This window comes from Mustelus asterias, chromosome 13, assembly GCF_964213995.1.
Source record: "Mustelus asterias chromosome 13, sMusAst1.hap1.1, whole genome shotgun sequence".
In the NCBI taxonomy this organism is placed as follows: Eukaryota; Metazoa; Chordata; class Chondrichthyes; order Carcharhiniformes; family Triakidae; genus Mustelus; species Mustelus asterias.
The window spans coordinates 49693382-49714170 of NC_135813.1; the positions used below are offsets into that span (position 1 = coordinate 49693382).

The 20789-nt window shown below is 51.9% G+C and overlaps 1 protein-coding gene across 9 annotated transcripts in view; it reads left to right on the forward strand.

The window, feature by feature from the left end:
* Positions 1-20789, forward strand: part of LOC144502604 (TNF receptor-associated factor 2-like) — a 109740-nt gene that overhangs the window by 77475 nt on the left and 11476 nt on the right. For all 9 annotated transcript variants that reach the window (XM_078226729.1, XM_078226732.1, XM_078226728.1 and 6 more), the window contains one exon: positions 5161-5592. In XM_078226729.1, coding sequence (XP_078082855.1) covers positions 5161-5592 — 432 coding nt within the window. The remainder of the gene's footprint in view (positions 1-5160; positions 5593-20789) is intronic.

Here is a 20789-nt window from a genome sequence, read left to right on the forward strand (position 1 = left end):
CACACTATAGGCCTTCTTCATGGCTCTATCCACTTGAGTGGCAACCTTCAGAGATCTGTGGATTTGAACCCCGAGATCTCTCTGTTCCTCCACATTCCTCAGAACCCTGCCGTTGACCCTGTAATCCGCATTCAAATTTGTCCGACCAAAATGAATCACCTCGCACTGATCAGTGTTAAAATCCATCTGCCATTTTTCGGCCCAGCTCTGCATCCTATCAATGTCTGTTTGCAGCCTACAACAGCCCTCCACCTCATCCACTACTCCACCAATCTTGGTGTCATCAGCAAATTTACTGACTCGCCCTTCAGCCCCCTCCTCCAAGTCATTGATAAAAATCACAAATAGCAGAGGACGCAGCACTGATCCCTGTGGTACACCACTGGTAACTGGTCTCCAGTCTGAAAATTTTCCATCCACCACCACCCTCTGTCTTCTATGAGATACAGGAAGAGTTTTAACAACACCAGGTTAAAGTCCAACAGGTTTATTTGGTAGCAAAAGCCACACAAGCTCCTGTGGCTTTTGCTACCAAATAACCTGTTGGACTTTAGCCTGGTGTTGTTAAAACTCTTCCTGTGTTTACCCCAGTCCAACGCCGGCATCTCCACTTCTATGAGATAGCCAGTTACTTATCCAATCGGCCAAATTTCCCTCTATCCCACACCTCCTTACTTTCTTCATGAGCCTACCATGGGGAACCTTATCAAACGCCTTAGTAAAATCCATGTAGACGACATCAACTGCTCTACCTTCATCGACACACTTAGTTACCTCCTCAAAGAATTCAATCAAATTTGTGAGACAAGACTTATCCATGCTGACTATCCATGCTGACTATCACGGATTAAGCTGCATCTTTCCAAATGGTCATAAATCCTATCCCTCAGGACCTTTTGCATTAACTTACCGACCACCGGCCTATAATTTCCAGGGTCATTCCTATTTCCTTTCTTGAACAGAGGAGCAACATTCGCCACTCTCCAGTCCTCTGACACTATCCCCGTGGACAGTGAGGACCCAAAGATCAAAGCCAAAGGCTCTGCAATCTCATCCCTTGCCTCCCAAAGAATCCTAGGATATATCCCATCAGGCCCAGGGGACTTATCGACCCTCAGGTTTTTCAAAATTGCTAATACACCTTCCCTCAGAACATCTACCTCCTCCAGCCTATCAGCCTGTATCTCACACTCATCCTCAAAAACATGGCCCCTCTCCTTGGTGAACACTGAAGAAAAGTATTCATTCATATAATAATAATAATAGCGTTTTCCAAGTTTTGTGTCATTTCCATTTATTATTATTACTATTATTATATTTAAGATGTTTTACGTAAAATATATACTATATACTAAGACAAACATTTGACTAATTGACGCTAGATGTGAACTGTGCGTAACTGTTCCGACGTACATACAAATTCGACTTACAGACAGACTTAAAAACGGAACTCGTTCGTAACTCGGGGACTGCCTGTAATCTCTTCAATAGCTGCAGTGAATTCCAGATAGGGGAACAGAACAAACCCTGCAGAAGCTGGGGTGATGTGGCGGCGAGGGGCAGCAGTGGGGGGGGGGAGGGGGAGAGGAGCAGCAGCGGGGAGGGGGAGGGGAGGGGAGCAGCAGCAGGGAGGGGGGGGGAAAGAGGAGCAACAGCAGCCGGGTTGGGGGGGGAGGGGAGCAGCAGCTGGGGAGGGGGAGGGGGGGGGTGGAGGGGGGCAGCAGCGGGGGGGGGGGGGAGGAGCAGCAGCATGGGGGGAGGGGGGGAGCAGCAGCTGGGGAGAGGGAGGAGCAGCAGCCGGCGGGGAGGGGAGGGGGGGAGAGGGAGGGGGGAGGAGGTGGAGCAGCAGCGGGGGGGGAGGAGGGGGAGCAGCAGCGGGGGGGGAGGAGGGGGAGCAGCAGCGGGGGGGGAGGAGGGGGAGCAGCAGCGGGGGGGGAGGAGGGGGAGCAGCAGCGGGGGGGGGAGGAGGGGGAGCAGCAGCGGGGGGGCAGGAGGGGGAGCAGCAGCGGGGGGGGAGGAGGGGGAGCAGCAGCGGGGGGGGAGGAGGGGGAGCAGCAGCGGGGGGGGGAGGAGGGGGAGCAGCAGCGGGGGGGGAGCAGCAGCGGGGGGGGAGGAGGGGGAGCAGCAGCGGGGGGGGAGGAGGGGGAGCAGCAGCGGGGGGGGAGGAGGGGGAGCAGCAGCGGGGGGGAGGAGGGGGAGCAGCAGCGGGGGGGGGGCAGGAGGGGGAGCAGCAGCGGGGGGGGGCGGGTAGGCAGAGGAGGAACAGTGGGGGGGGTGGTGGGCGGGAGAGGAACAGCAAGTGGAGCAGCAGACCCCGGGACCCTGAGAGAGACCCTCGCCCCGACGGAGACCCTCGCCCCGACGGAGACCCTCGCCCCGACGGAGACCCTCGCCCCGACGGAGACCCTCGCCCCACAGACACTGATAGAGACCCTCGCCCAGAGACCCTGCACTCTCAGCTCGCTGCTGAGCTGTATTAGTTTGCAAACTGTTGGCTGCTGGTTAATGGTAATCTGCATTCAGTTAGCTGGTAATCACAGGTTTGTACTGGAGGTTATGAAGGATTCTGTACATGCAACTTAGCTGATGCCATTCGCAGAGAAGTGTCTGGTACAGTCTCTCTCTGAACTTTTGTTTTATCGCTGATCTCACACACGCACAGAAATAATTGAACAAAAATAAACCTGACGAGGATCCAAGGTCTCACCAGAGGCCTTCCTGTTCAGTTGCATTCATTTAGATTCCAAATTCCGTTCTGATGATGAGTTGTTGGATAAATGCATTGTCTGGGCTGGTGACGTCAGTGCAGGTTCTGTGCATTCACTTACATGCATGTTAATCCTGATTTAGGCTTTTTTTTTTCTGCCTCTGATCAGTAATGGGCTTGCGGCTTTGAATGTGTTTGCAGTACTCAGTGTTAACAGTGGCTCTGGGTGAGGGAACTATGCTTACTGTCCATTCATGCATGAAGGAGTATGTGTGTTTTTGCATGTACATGGATGTACATCAGTGTATGTACGAGTATACAAAAATGAGGCTCAATTGTGATGAGCAGATTGTACGCACTCCCTGTCTGGTCCCAAAAGGGAAGAGTTGTCAGTGGGGAGGGGGAGCACAGATACCCCCAACGAGCTTCAGAACAGGAGGGGCAATCATTTGGGTGAAAATGCGTTCTGTGGTGAAGTGTTTCTGTCATTCTTCATGTATGGGTCTATAATACACTTAATAACTTTAGTGGAACTGATCATTGAATCATGTCACCCAAAGGTTAGTTGGATTCATAGAATCCCTACAGTGCCGAAGAGGCCATTTGTACCATCGAGTCTGCACTGACTCTCTGACAGAGTATCATATCCAGGCCCTCTCTTCCGCCCTATCCTCGTAACCCCACACATTTCCCATGGCTAATCCACCTATCCAGCACATCTTTGGAGTGTGGGAGGAAACTGGAGCACTCGGAGGAAACCCACGCAGACACGGGGAGGATGTACAGATTCCTCACAGACAGTGACCCGAGGCTGGAATTGAACCCGGCTCCCTGGCACTGTGAGGCAGCAGGGCTAACCACTGTGCCACCGTGCTGACCAATCTATTGTTCGGTCTGTCTGCCCTGCTGCTGCTGCTCTGAAATTGATATTTATTACAGCCCCTAACTCCTTATTTTCTAAAAAAAAAAGGCCAGGGCCACAGGAAACAAGAATGGGATCCCGAATACAGTGCTAGCAATTCAGATCAAATGATTTGATGTGTTTGTGTTAGATGCATCAGTTGTTCTGATCCATTTTCACCAGAGGGTCACACTGTCTGAGCAGATTACTCCGAGACTGCCCAGTGAAGAAAGGTGTGTGTGTGTGAGCGTGTGCGCGTGAACATGCGCGTGTCTGTGTCCGGCCTTTCACAGCTCAGCTCAGCTCAGCTCAGCTCATTGTGGTAAACCACTGTTAGCTTATTGCCTGTGTGTGTGTGTGTGACATGCCTGGACATGCCCCTGCCGGCCCTGCCTGAGACTCCTCCCCCCCTGGTCCAGGTATAAAGGTGACTGCTCCCCACCCCCTGCCTCAGTCGCTGGACCAGTTCATCAGCATGGGTGTGCTCCAAGTCTTTTGCGAATATAAGCCTATTGTTCTTGCATACAAACTAGTCTTTGCTTGATTGATAGTGCGTCACTTATATTAAAATTATAGTCAGGAGGAAAGCTTCCTCTTTATGCTTTGTTCTGGGGAAGTGGTGATCTGGACAAGGCCACATCGAGTGCCCATTCCTAGTTGTCTTGCGGGATGGGACTGGAGTTACATGTAGGCCAGACTGGACACCCTCCCAGTGCTGAAGCATGTAATGAAGCAGTTTTTGCAGCAATCCATTCCCTGGATGCTTATGTGTGAAATGAGTTCAATTTAATTTGATAAACATGGTTTCAACGTGAAACTTTCTGTCAATCATTTTGAGAAAGCACAGGAAGAGCAGGTTTGGGAAGTGTGGACGGTGAAGTTATGTTTTCGGCAGGTATGAAAAGAGTCTCATCGTGTACCTAAATATTTGATATAAAAATAGAGAATGCTGAAAATACTCAGCAGGTCTGGCAGCATGTATGGAGAGAGAGGCAGAGTCAGTCTGACTGTGAAATACTTGATGCTTGAATTGGCCCAGGTCGCAATTTGGTACAGATATTTGGCCTGTATCTCAACTCTTCAAAGAAAATTGCTTGAGCAAAGTGCGGAAAAACATTCTGTCTGCCATTCCTATCTGGCTGCTGCAGTGGAACTCCCTCTAATCCAGCTGTTTCTGTGGGGCTGGAAGCTGACATCCTCTCACTTCAGCTGCTGTATGACCTGAGCTGCAGACCATAACTACACAGTTTGACATTGATATTACTACCTATAAGGATAGTCCTTCCTAAATATCAGCCCTGACTTCAGGTGGGGTCAGCTGCACAATACTCGCAACTTGTCAGTGTGGTTAATTGAAAACAAACACGAGGCTCCAGTTGCTGAGTAAGTTTGGAGGAACAGGATTTGGTTCCAAGTTGACACAGTATTGAACTTTCAGGTACACGGCTTCATCATGTGACATCCATGAGTGTGCCAGAAGGTGCTAAATGTCTTTGCTGTCATGTGTGTATGTCATGTATTCATTATAAATTCTTCAATTGATTTATTCCAGGTTGAGAAGGAGAAATTGATTGAACACGAGAATCAGTGTGTTGTGGATCATCTGCAGTTGATGCTCCAACACGTTATGGGCATAAGGACAGCAGTGGAAAGCTTGCAGCCTCTGAACCTGCAGCAGACCAGTGCTAAAGTAAACCAACTGTTCACATCAGTTCGAGAAATGGAGGGGACACTGGGACCATTCCGGTCAATGTCTCTCAGACAGCAGGGCTCCACCTCCCCCGAGGACCTGGGAAAGCTGTTGCTGGTGGAAAAATTAGAAGATGTGCAAAAGCGATGTGGAACTCTTAAACACAAAACGGAAACATTTGAAAACATTGTTTGTGTTCTCAATCGTGAGGTGGAGCGAGCCTCGGTGAGCATGACAGCTTACGAACAGCAACACAAACTGGACCAGGAGAAGATTGAAGCTTTACAAACAAAGGTGGGTAAACTCTCACAAGTGTCCCTGCAAAAGCCAGGCTGTGAGCAGCCTGCAGCTTCACTAGCTTCTGAAGGATTTGATCCTCTGTGCCTCACACTGCTGTGGTGTGGGGCTACATGCTGACTCTTCTCGCCACTTTCTCACACACGTGATCATTGCTCCTGTGCGTGCCTCGGCAGCCTGTCACAGCAGCTGACCTAAGGTTACATTTTGGCGTTGGAAAAACATTGCATAACATGATGGAGCAAAGCCCATTGAATGAATGGCTGAGCCTTGCACCTCTTTGACCAATGGTGCATCACATCATACATGCAGGAACCTAAAACAGTCTTTCACACCCCAAAAATAAATCCCTTCATTATCTAACTGGTGGTTACAAGTCTTTGAGAAGAAAATGTTATTTTGGGCCTTTTCTGCACTGTATAACTCTGTGACTCCATATGGGCAATATATAGACGGAGACAGACCGTCCCCACCATTACTGTACTCCAGTGTTATACAGTGACAGACCAGTCCCCACCATTACTGTACTCCAGTGTTATACAGTGACAGACCAGTCCCCACCAGTACTGAACCCCAGTGTTATACAGTGACAGACCTGTCCCCACCAGTACTGTACCCCAGTATTGTACAGTGACAGACCTGTCCCCACCAGTACTGTACCCCAGTATTGTACAGTGACAGACCTGTACACACCAGAACTGTATCCCAGTGTTATACAGTGACAGACCGTCCCCACGACACTGTACCCCAGTGTTATACAATGACTGACCCCATCCCCACCAGTACTGTACACCAGTGTTATACAGTGACAGACCTGTCCCCACCAGTACTGTACCCCAGTGTTATACAGTGACAGACCCGTCCCCACCAGTACTGTACCCTAGAGTTATACAGTGACAGACCCGTCCCCATCAGTACTGTACCCCAGTGTTATACAGTGACAGAGCCGTTCCCACCAGTACTGTACCCCAGTGCTATACAGTGACAGATGCGTCCCACCATACTGTGCCCCAGTGTTATACAGTGACAGACCCGTCTCCACCAGTACTGTACCCCAGTGTAATCCAGTGACAGACCAGTCCCCACCAGTACTGTACTCCAGTGTTATACAGTGACAGTTGCGTCCCACCAAACTGTACCCCAGTGTTATACAGTGACAGCCCCATCCCCATCAGTACTGTACCCCAGTGTTATACAGTGACAGACCCGTCCCCACCAGTACTGTACCCCAGTGTAATCCAGTGACAGACCAGTCCCCACCAGTACTGTACTCCAGTGTTATACAGTGACAGTTGCGTCCCACCAAACTGTACCCCAGTGTTATACAGTGACAGCCCCATCCCCATCAGTACTGTACCCCAGTGTTATACAGTGACAGACCCGTCCCCACCAGTACTGTACCCCAGTGTAATCCAGTGACAGACCAGTCCCCACCAGTACTGTACCCCAGTGTAATCCAGTGACAGACGCGTCCCCACCAGTACTGTATCCCAGTGCTTTACAGTGACAGACCCGTCCACACCAGTACTGAACCCCAGTGTTGTACAGTGACAGACCAGTCCCAACCAGTACTGTACTCCATTGTTATACAGTGGCAGACCCATCCCCACCAGTACTGAACCCCAGTGTTGTACAGTGACAGACCTGTACACACCAGAACTGTATCCCAGTGTTATACAGTGACAGACCCGTCCCCACCAGTACTGTACCCCAGTGTTGGACAGTGACAGACCCGTCCCAACCAGTACTGTACCCCAGTGTTGTACAGTGACAGACCCGTCCCCACCAGTACTGTACCCCAGTGTTGGACAGTGACAGACCCGTCCCCACCAGTACTGTATCCCAGATTTATACAGTGACAGACCCATCCCCACCAGTACTGTATCCCAGTGTTATACAGTGACAGACCAGTCCCCAACAGTACTGTATCCCAGATTTATACAGTGACAGACCCATCCCCACCAAACTGTACCCCAGTGTTAAACAGTGACTGACCCCATCCCCACCAGTACTGTACCCCAGTGTTATACAGTGACAGACCCGTCCCCACCAGTACTGTATCCCAGTGTTATACAGTGACAGACCCGTCCCCACCAGTACTGTACCCCAGTGTAACACAGTGACAGACCAGTCCCCAACAGCACTGTATCCCAGTGTTATGCAGTGACAGATGCGTCCCACCAGTCCAGTACCCCAGTGTTGTACAGTGACAGACCCGTCCCCACCAGTACTGTACCCCAGTGTTGGACAGTGACAGACCCGTCCCCACCAGTACTGTTTCCCAGATTTATACAGTGACAGACCCATCCCCACCAGTACTGTATCCCAGTGTTATACAGTGACAGACCAGTCCCCAACAGTACTGTATCCCAGATTTATACAGTGACAGACCCATCCCCACCAAACTGTACCCCAGTGTTAAACAGTGACTGACCCCATCCCCACCAGTACTGTACCCCAGTGTTATACAGTGACAGACCCGTCCCCACCAGTACTGTATCCCAGTGTTATACAGTGACAGACCCGTCCCCACCAGCACTGTACCCCAGTGTAACACAGTGACAGACCAGTCCCCAACAGCACTGTATCCCAGTGTTATGCAGTGACAGATGCGTCCCACCAGTCCAGTACCCCAGTGTTATACAGTGACAGACCCGTCCCCACCAGGCCTGTACTCCAGTGTCATTCAGTGACAGACCTGTACACACCAGAACTGTACCCCAGTGTTGTACAATGACAGACCCGTCCACACCAGTACTGTACCCCAGTGTTGTACAGTGACAGACCCATCCCCACCAGTACTGTACCCCAGTGTTGTACAGTGACAGACCAGTCCCCAACAGCACTGTATCCCAGAGTTATACAGTGACAGACAGTCCCAACCAGTACTGTCCCCCAGTGTTGTACAGTGACAGACCCATCCCCACCAGTACTGAACCCCAGTGTTATACAGTGACAGACCCATCCCCACCAGTCCTGTACTCCAGTGTCATTCAGTGACAGACCTGTACACACCAGAACTGTATCCCAGTGTTATACAGTGACAGACCAGTCCCCAACAGCACAGTATCCCAGTGTTATACATTGACAGATGCGTCCCACCATACTGTACCCCAGTGTTATACAGTGACTGACCCCATCCCCACCAGTACTGTACCCCAGTGTGATAGTGACAGACCCGTCCCAACAGTACTGTACCCCAGTGTTGTACAGTGACAGACCCGTCCCCACCAGTACTGTACCCCAGTGTTGTACAGTGACAGACCCGTCCCCACCAGTACTGTATCCCAGATTTATACAGTGACAGACCCATCCCCACCAGTACTGTATCCCAGTGTTATACAGTGACAGATGCGTCCCACCATACTGTACCCCAGTGTTATACAGTGACTGACCCCATCCCCACCAGTACTGTACCCCAGTGTGATAGTGACAGACCCGTCCCCACCAGTACTGTATCCCAGTGTTATACAGTGACAGACCTCATCCCCACCAGTACTGTACCCCAGTATTGTACAGTGACGGACCCGTCCACACCAGTACTGTACCCCAGTGTTGTACAGTGACAGACCAGTCCCCAACAGCACTGTAGCCCAGACTTATACAGTGACAGACAGTCCCCAACAGCACTGTATCCCAGTGTTATACAGTGACAGACCCGTCCCCACCAGTACTGTACCCCAGTGTTGTACAGTGACAGACCCGTCCACACCAGTACTGTACCCCAGTGTTGTACAGTGACAGACCCGTCCACACCAGTACTGTACCCCAGTGTTGTACAGTGACAGATCCGTCCACACCAGTACTGTACCCCAGTGTTGTACAGTGACAGACCCATCCCCACCAGTACTGTACCCCAGTGTTGTACAGTGACAGACCAGTCCCCAACAGCACTGTATCCCAGAGTTATACAGTGACAGACAGTCCCAACCAGTACTGTCCCCCAGTGTTGTACAGTGACAGACCCATCCCCACCAGTACTGAACCCCAGTGTTATACAGTGACAGACCCATCCCCACCAGTCCTGTACTCCAGTGTCATTCAGTGACAGACCTGTACACACCAGAACTGTATCCCAGTGTTATACAGTGACAGACCAGTCCCCAACAGCACAGTATCCCAGTGTTATACATTGACAGATGCGTCCCACCATACTGTACCCCAGTGTTATACAGTGACTGACCCCATCCCCACCAGTACTGTACCCCAGTGTGATAGTGACAGACCCGTCCCCACCAGTACTGTATCTCAGTGTTATACAGTGACAGACCTCATCCTCACCAGTACTGTACCCCAGTATTGTACAGTGACGGACCCGTCCACACCAGTACTGTACCCCAGTGTTGTACAGTGACAGACCAGTCACCAACAGCACTGTAGCCCAGACTTATACAGTGACAGACAGTCCCCAACAGCACTGTATCCCAGTGTTATACAGTTGCAGATGCGTCCCACCACACTGTACCCCAGTGTTATACAGTGACTGACCCCATCCCACCAGTACTGTCCCCCAGTGTTGTACAGTGACAGACCCGTCCCCACCAGCACTGTACCCCAGTGTTATCCAGTGACAGACGAGGCCCCACCATACTGTACCCCACTGTTATACAGTGACAGACCCGTCCCCACCAGTACTGTACCCCAGTGTTGTACAGCGACTGACCAGTCCCCAACAGCATTGTATCCCAGTGTTATACAGTGACAGACCCGTCCCCACCAGTACTGTACCCCAGTGTTATACAGGGACTGACCCCATCCCCACCAATACTGTACCCCAGTGTTATACACTGACAGACCCGTCCCCACCAGTACTGTACCCCAGTGTTGTACAGCGACTGACCAGTCCCCAACAGCATTGTATCCCAGTGTTATACAGTGACAGACCTGTCCACACCAGTACTGTACCCCAGTGTTATACAGGGACTGACCCCATCCCCACCAATACTGTACCCCAGTGTTATACACTGACAGACCCGTCCCCACCAGTACTGTACCCCAGTGTTGTACAGCGACTGACCAGTCCCCAACAGCATTGTATCCCAGTGTTATACAGTGACAGACCTGTCCACACCAGTACTGTACCCCAGTGTTATACAGGGACTGACCCCATCCCCACCAGTACTGTACCCCAGTGTTATACACTGACAGACCTGTCCACACCAGTACTGTACCCCAGTGTTATACAGGGACTGACCCCATCCCCACCAGTACTGTACCCCAGTGTTATACACTGACAGACCCGTCCCCACCAGTACTGTACCCCAGTGTTGTACAGTGACAGACCTGTCCCCACCAGTACTGTACCCCAGTGTAATACAGTGACAGACCGTCCCCACCAGTACTGTATCCAAGTGTAATACAGTGACAGACCGTCCCCACCAGTACTGTACCCGTGTTATACAGTGACAGACCGTCCCCACCATACTGTACCCCAGTGTTATACAGTGACCTCCATCCCCACCAGTCCAGTACCCCAGTGTCATACAGTGACAGACCCGTCCCCACCAGTACTGTACCCCAGTGCTATACAGTGACAAACCCGTCCCCATCAGTACTGTACCCCAGTGTTATACAGTGACAGATGCTTCCCACCACACTGTTACCCCAGTGTTATACAGTGACTGACCCCATCCCCACCAGCACTGTACCCCAGTGTGATAGTGACAGAACCGTCCCCACCAGTACTGTATCCCAGTGTTATACAGTGACAGACCTCTTCCCCACCAGTACTGTACCCCAGTATTGTACAGTGACGGACCCGTCCACACCAGTACTGTACCCCAGTGTTATCCAGTGACAGACCTGTCCACACCAGTACTGTACCCCAGTGTTATCCAGTGACAGACCTGTCCCCACCATACTGTACCCCAGTGTTATACAGTGACCCCATCCCCACCAGTCCAGTACCCCAGTGTTATACACTGACAGACCCGTCCCCACCAGTACTGTATCCCAGATTTGTACAGTGACAGACCCGTCCCCACCAGTACTGTACCCCAGTGTTGTACAGTGACAGACCTGTACACACCAGAACTGTAACCCAGTGTTATACAGTGACAGACCGTCCCCACCAGTACTGTACCCCAGTGTAATACAGTGACAGACCAGTCCCCAACAGCACTGTATCCCAGTGTTATACAGTGACAGATGCGTCCCACCATACTGTACCCCAGTGTTATACAGTGACCCCATCCCCACCAGTCCAGTGCCCCAGTGTTTTACAGTGACAGACCTGTCCCCACCAGAACTGTACCCCAGTGTTATACAGTGACAGACCCGTCCCCACCAGAACTGTATCCCAGTGTTATACAGTGACAGATCCGTCCCCACAAGTACTGTAGCCCAGTGTTATACAGTGACAGACCCATCCCCATCAGTACTGTACCCCAGTGTTATACAGTGACAGACCCGTCCCCACAAGTACTGTAGCCCAGTGTTATACAGTGACAGACCCATCCCCATCAGTACTGTACCCCAGTGTTATACAGTGACAGATGTTTCCCACCATACTGTTACCCCTGTGTTATACAGTGACTGAACCCATCCCCACCAGCACTGTACCCCAGTGTGATAGTGACAGACCCGTCCCCACCGGTACTGTACCCCAGTGTTGTACAGTGACAGACCTGTACACACCAGAACTGTATCCCAGTGGTATACAGTGACAGACCCAATCCCCACCAGTACTGTACCCCAGTGTTGTACAGTGACAGACCCGTCCACACCAGTACTGTACCCCAGTGTTGTACAGTGACAGACCCATCCCCACCAGTGCTGTATCCCAGTGTTATACAGTGACAGACCAGTCCCCAACAGCACTGTATCCCAGAGTTATACAGTGACAGACAGTCCCAACCAGTACTGTCCCCCAGTGTTATACAGTGACAGACCCGTCCCCATCAGTACTGTACCCCAGTGTTATACAGTGACAGAGCCGTTCCCACCAGTACTGTACCCCAGTGCTATACAGTGACAGATGCGTCCCACCATACTGTGCCCCAGTCTTATACAGTGACAGACCCGTCTCCACCAGTACTGTACCCCAGTGTAATCCAGTGACAGACCAGTCCCCACCAGTACTGTACTCCAGTGTTATACAGTGACAGTTGCGTCCCACCAAACTGTACCCCAGTGTTATACAGTGACAGCCCCATCCCCATCAGTACTGTACCCCAGTGTTATACAGTGACAGACCCGTCCCCACCAGTACTGTACCCCAGTGTAATCCAGTGACAGACCAGTCCCCACCAGTACTGTACCCCAGTGTAATCCAGTGACAGACGCGTCCCCACCAGTACTGTATCCCAGTGCTTTACAGTGACAGACCCGTCCACACCAGTACTGAACCCCAGTGTTGTACAGTGACAGACCAGTCCCAACCAGTACTGTACTCCATTGTTATACAGTGGCAGACCCATCCCCACCAGTACTGAACCCCAGTGTTGTACAGTGACAGACCTGTACACACCAGAACTGTATCCCAGTGTTATACAGTGACAGACCCGTCCCCACCAGTGCTGTATCCCAGTGTTATACAGTGACCCCATCCCCACCAGTACAGTACCCCAGTGTTATACAGTGACAGACCCGTCCCCACCAGTACTGTATCCCAGTGTTATACAGGGACAGCCCCGTCCCCACCATTACTGTACCCGTGTTATACTGTGACAGACCAGTCCCCACCTGTACTGTACTCCAGTGTTATACAGTGACAGACCTGTACACACCAGTACAGTACCCCAGTGTTGTACAGTGACAGACCCGTCCCCACCAGAACTGTACCCCAGTGTTATACAGTGACAGACCAGTCCCCAACAGCACAGTATCCCAGTGTTATACAATGACAGATTCGTCCCACCATACTGTACCCCAGTGTTATACAGTGACTGACCCCATCCCCAACAGTACTCTACCCCAGTGTTATACAGTGACAGACCCGACCCCGTCTGTACTGTATCCCAGTGTTATACCGTGACAGACCCATCCCCACCAGTACTGAACCCCAGTGTTATACAGTGACCGACCCGTCCCCACCAGTACTGTACCCCAGAGTTGTACATTGACAGACCCATCCCCACCAGTACTGTATCCCAGTGTTATACAGTGACAGACCAGTCCCCAACAGCACTGTATCCCAGAGTTATATAGTGACAGACCGTCCCAACCAGTACTGTACCCCAGTGTTGTACAGTGACAGACCCATCCCCACCAGTACTGAACCCCAGTGTTATACAGTGACAGACCCGTCCCCACCAGTACTGTACCCCAGAGTTATACAGTGACAGACCGTCCCAACCAGTACTGTACCCCAGTGTTGTACAGTGACAGACCCGTCCCCACCAGTACTGTACCCCAGTGTTGGACAGTGACAGACCCGTCCCCACCAGTACTGTATCCCAGATTTATACAGTGACAGACCCATCCCCACCAGTACTGTATCCCAGTGTTATACAGTGACAGACCAGTCCCCAACAGTACTGTATCCCAGATTTATACAGTGACAGACCCATCCCCACCAAACTGTACCCCAGTGTTAAACAGTGACTGACCCCATCCCCACCAGTACTGTACCCCAGTGTTATACAGTGACAGACCCGTCCCCACCAGTACTGTATCCCAGTGTTATACAGTGACAGACCCGTCCCCACCAGTACTGTACCCCAGTGTAACACAGTGACAGACCAGTCCCCAACAGCACTGTATCCCAGTGTTATGCAGTGACAGATGCGTCCCACCAGTCCAGTACCCCAGTGTTGTACAGTGACAGACCCGTCCCCACCAGTACTGTACCCCAGTGTTGGACAGTGACAGACCCGTCCCCACCAGTACTGTATCCCAGATTTATACAGTGACAGACCCATCCCCACCAGTACTGTATCCCAGTGTTATACAGTGACAGACCAGTCCCCAACAGTACTGTATCCCAGATTTATACAGTGACAGACCCATCCCCACCAAACTGTACCCCAGTGTTAAACAGTGACTGACCCCATCCCCACCAGTACTGTACCCCAGTGTTATACAGTGACAGACCCGTCCCCACCAGTACTGTATCCCAGTGTTATACAGTGACAGACCCGTCCCCACCAGTACTGTACCCCAGTGTAACACAGTGACAGACCAGTCCCCAACAGCACTGTATCCCAGTGTTATGCAGTGACAGATGCGTCCCACCAGTCCAGTACCCCAGTGTTATACAGTGACAGACCCGTCCCCACCAGTCCAGTACCCCAGTGTTATACAGTGACAGACCCGTCCCCACCAGGCCTGTACTCCAGTGTCATTCAGTGACAGACCTGTACACACCAGAACTGTACCCCAGTGTTGTACAATGACAGACCCGTCCACACCAGTACTGTACCCCAGTGTTGTACAGTGACAGACCCATCCCCACCAGTACTGTACCCCAGTGTTGTACAGTGACAGACCAGTCCCCAACAGCACTGTATCCCAGAGTTATACAGTGACAGACAGTCCCAACCAGTACTGTCCCCCAGTGTTGTACAGTGACAGACCCATCCCCACCAGTACTGAACCCCAGTGTTATACAGTGACAGACCCATCCCCACCAGTCCTGTACTCCAGTGTCATTCAGTGACAGACCTGTACACACCAGAACTGTATCCCAGTGTTATACAGTGACAGACCAGTCCCCAACAGCACAGTATCCCAGTGTTATACATTGACAGATGCGTCCCACCATACTGTACCCCAGTGTTATACAGTGACTGACCCCATCCCCACCAGTACTGTACCCCAGTGTGATAGTGACAGACCCGTCCCAACAGTACTGTACCCCAGTGTTGTACAGTGACAGACCCGTCCCCACCAGTACTGTACCCCAGTGTTGTACAGTGACAGACCCGTCCCCACCAGTACTGTATCCCAGATTTATACAGTGACAGACCCATCCCCACCAGTACTGTATCCCAGTGTTATACAGTGACAGATGCGTCCCACCATACTGTACCCCAGTGTTATACAGTGACTGACCCCATCCCCACCAGTACTGTACCCCAGTGTGATAGTGCCAGACCCGTCCCCACCAGTACTGTATCCCAGTGTTATACAGTGACAGACCTCATCCCCACCAGTACTGTACCCCAGTATTGTACAGTGACGGACCCGTCCACACCAGTACTGTACCCCAGTGTTGTACAGTGACAGACCAGTCCCCAACAGCACTGTAGCCCAGACTTATACAGTGACAGACAGTCCCCAACAGCACTGTATCCCAGTGTTATACAGTGACAGACCCGTCCCCACCAGTACTGTACCCCAGTGTTGTACAGTGACAGACCCGTCCACACCAGTACTGTACCCCAGTGTTGTACAGTGACAGACCCGTCCACACCAGTACTGTACCCCAGTGTTGTACAGTGACAGATCCGTCCACACCAGTACTGTACCCCAGTGTTGTACAGTGACAGACCCATCCCCACCAGTACTGTACCCCAGTGTTGTACAGTGACAGACCAGTCCCCAACAGCACTGTATCCCAGAGTTATACAGTGACAGACAGTCCCAACCAGTACTGTCCCCCAGTGTTGTACAGTGACAGACCCATCCCCACCAGTACTGAACCCCAGTGTTATACAGTGACAGACCCATCCCCACCAGTCCTGTACTCCAGTGTCATTCAGTGACAGACCTGTACACACCAGAACTGTATCCCAGTGTTATACAGTGACAGACCAGTCCCCAACAGCACAGTATCCCAGTGTTATACATTGACAGATGCGTCCCACCATACTGTACCCCAGTGTTATACAGTGACTGACCCCATCCCCACCAGTACTGTACCCCAGTGTGATAGTGACAGACCCGTCCCCACCAGTACTGTATCTCAGTGTTATACAGTGACAGACCTCATCCTCACCAGTACTGTACCCCAGTATTGTACAGTGACGGACCCGTCCACACCAGTACTGTACCCCAGTGTTGTACAGTGACAGACCAGTCACCAACAGCACTGTAGCCCAGACTTATACAGTGACAGACAGTCCCCAACAGCACTGTATCCCAGTGTTATACAGTTGCAGATGCGTCCCACCACACTGTACCCCAGTGTTATACAGTGACTGACCCCATCCCACCAGTACTGTCCCCCAGTGTTGTACAGTGACAGACCCGTCCCCACCAGCACTGTACCCCAGTGTTATCCAGTGACAGACGAGGCCCCACCATACTGTACCCCACTGTTATACAGTGACAGACCCGTCCCCACCAGTACTGTACCCCAGTGTTGTACAGCGACTGACCAGTCCCCAACAGCATTGTATCCCAGTGTTATACAGTGACAGACCTGTCCACACCAGTACTGTACCCCAGTGTTATACAGGGACTGACCCCATCCCCACCAATACTGTACCCCAGTGTTATACACTGACAGACCCGTCCCCACCAGTACTGTACCCCAGTGTTGTACAGCGACTGACCAGTCCCCAACAGCATTGTATCCCAGTGTTATACAGTGACAGACCTGTCCACACCAGTACTGTACCCCAGTGTTATACAGGGACTGACCCCATCCCCACCAGTACTGTACCCCAGTGTTATACACTGACAGACCTGTCCACACCAGTACTGTACCCCAGTGTTGTACAGTGACAGACCTGTCCCCACCAGTACTGTACCCCAGTGTAATACAGTGACAGACCGTCCCCACCAGTACTGTATCCAAGTGTAATACAGTGACAGACCGTCCCCACCAGTACTGTACCCGTGTTATACAGTGACAGACCGTCCCCACCATACTGTACCCCAGTGTTATACAGTGACCTCCATCCCCACCAGTACTGTACCCCAGTGTTATACAGTGACCTCCATCCCCACCAGTCCAGTACCCCAGTGTCATACAGTGACAGACCCGTCCCCACCAGTACTGTACCCCAGTGCTATACAGTGACAAACCCGTCCCCATCAGTACTGTACCCCAGTGTTATACAGTGACAGATGCTTCCCACCACACTGTTACCCCAGTGTTATACAGTGACTGACCCCATCCCCACCAGCACTGTACCCCAGTGTGATAGTGACGGACCCGTCCACACCAGTACTGTACCCCAGTGTTATCCAGTGACAGACCTGTCCACACCAGTACTGTACCCCAGTGTTATCCAGTGACAGACCTGTCCCCACCATACTGTACCCCAGTGTTATACAGTGACCCCATCCCCACCAGTCCAGTACCCCAGTGTTATACACTGACAGACCCGTCCCCACCAGTACTGTATCCCAGATTTGTACAGTGACAGACCCGTCCCCACCAGTACTGTACCCCAGTGTTGTACAGTGACAGACCTGTACACACCAGAACTGTAACCCAGTGTTATACAGTGACAGACCGTCCCCACCAGTACTGTACCCCAGTGTAATACAGTGACAGACCAGTCCCCAACAGCACTGTATCCCAGTGTTATACAGTGACAGATGCGTCCCACCATACTGTACCCCAGTGTTATACAGTGACCCCATCCCCACCAGTCCAGTGCCCCAGTGTTTTACAGTGACAGACCTGTCCCCACCAGAACTGTACCCCAGTGTTATACAGTGACAGACCCGTCCCCACCAGAACTGTATCCCAGTGTTATACAGTGACGACCCCGTCCCCAACAGCACAGTATCCCAGTGTTATACAGTGACAGATCCGTCCCCACAAGTACTGTAGCCCAGTGTTATACAGTGACAGACCCATCCCCATCAGTACTGTACCCCAGTGTTATACAGTGACAGACCCGTCCCCACAAGTACTGTAGCCCAGTGTTATACAGTGACAGACCCATCCCCATCAGTACTGTACCCCAGTGTTATACAGTGACAGATGTTTCCCACCATACTGTTACCCCTGTGTTATACAGTGACTGAACCCATCCCCACCAGCACTGTACCCCAGTGTGATAGTGACAGACCCGTCCCCACCGGTACTGTACCCCAGTGTTGTACAGTGACAGACCTGTACACACCAGAACTGTATCCCAGTGTTATACAGTGACAGACCCAATCCCCACCAGTACTGTACCCCAGTGTTGTACAGTGACAGACCCGTCCACACCAGTACTGTACCCCAGTGTTGTACAGTGACAGACCCATCCCCACCAGTGCTGTATCCCAGTGTTATACAGTGACAGACCAGTCCCCAACAGCACTGTATCCCAGAGTTATACAGTGACAGACAGTCCCAACCAGTACTGTCCCCCAGTGTTGTACAGTGACAGACCCATCCCCACCAGTACTGGACCCCAGTGTTATACAGTGACAGACCCATCCCCACCAGTACTGTACCCCAGAGTTATACAGTGACAGACCGTCCCAACCAGTACTGTCCCCCAGTGTTGTACAGTGACAGACCCATCCCCACCAGTACTGTCCCCCAGTGTTGTACAGTGACAGACCCATCCCCACCAGTACTGTATCCCAGTGTTATACAGTGACAGATGCGTCCCACCATACTGTACCCCAGTGTTATACAGTGACTGACCCCATCCCCACCAGTACTGTACCCCAGTGTGATAGTGCCAGACCCGTCCCCACCAGTACTGTATCCCAGTGTTATACAGTGACAGACCTCATCCCCACCAGTACTGTACCCCAGTATTGTACAGTGACGGACCCGTCCACACCAGTACTGTACCCCAGTGTTGTACAGTGACAGACCAGTCCCCAACAGCACTGTAGCCCAGACTTATACAGTGACAGACAGTCCCCAACAGCACTGTATCCCAGTGTTATACAGTGACAGACCCGTCCCCACCAGTACTGTACCCCAGTGTTGTACAGTGACAGACCCGTCCACACCAGTACTGTACCCCAGTGTTGTACAGTGACAGACCCGTCCACACCAGTACTGTACCCCAGTGTTGTACAGTGACAGATCCGTCCACACCAGTACTGTACCCCAGTGTTGTACAGTGACAGACCCATCCCCACCAGTACTGTACCCCAGTGTTGTACAGTGACAGACCAGTCCCCAACAGCACTGTATCCCAGAGTTATACAGTGACAGACAGTCCCAACCAGTACTGTCCCCCAGTGTTGTACAGTGACAGACCCATCCCCACCAGTACTGAACCCCAGTGTTATACAGTGACAGACCCATCCCCACCAGTCCTGTACTCCAGTGTCATTCAGTGACAGACCTGTACACACCAGAACTGTATCCCAGTGTTATACAGTGACAGACCAGTCCCCAACAGCACAGTATCCCAGTGTTATACATTGACAGATGCGTCCCACCATACTGTACCCCAGTGTTATACAGTGACTGACCCCATCCCCACCAGTACTGTACCCCAGTGTGATAGTGACAGACCCGTCCCAACAGTACTGTACCCCAGTGTTGTACAGTGACAGACCCGTCCCCACCAGTACTGTACCCCAGTGTTGTACAGTGACAGACCCGTCCCCACCAGTACTGTATCCCAGATTTATACAGTGACAGACCCATCCCCACCAGTACTGTATCCCAGTGTTATACAGTGACAGATGCGTCCCACCATACTGTACCCCAGTGTTATACAGTGACTGACCCCATCCCCACCAGTACTGTACCCCAGTGTGATAGTGCCAGACCCGTCCCCACCAGTACTGTATCCCAGTGTTATACAGTGACAGACCTCATCCCCACCAGTACTGTACCCCAGTATTGTACAGTGACGGACCCGTCCACACCAGTACTGTACCCCAGTGTTGTACAGTGACAGACCAGTCCCCAACAGCACTGTAGCCCAGACTTATACAGTGACAGACAGTCCCCAACAGCACTGTATCCCAGTGTTATACAGTGACAGACCCGTCCCCACCAGTACTGTACCCCAGTGTTGTACAGTGACAGACCCGTCCACACCAGTACTGTACCCCAGTGTTGTACAGTGACAGACCCGTCCACACCAGTACTGTACCCCAGTGTTGTACAGTGACAGATCCGTCCACACCAGTACTGTACCCCAGTGTTGTACAGTGACAGACCCATCCCCACCAGTACTGTACCCCAGTGTTGTACAGTGACAGACCAGTCCCCAACAGCACTGTATCCCAGAGTTATACAGTGACAGACAGTCCCAACCAGTACTGTCCCCCAGTGTTGTACAGTGACAGACCCATCCCCACCAGTACTGAACCCCAGTGTTATACAGTGACAGACCCATCCCCACCAGTCCTGTACTCCAGTGTCATTCAGTGACAGACCTGTACAC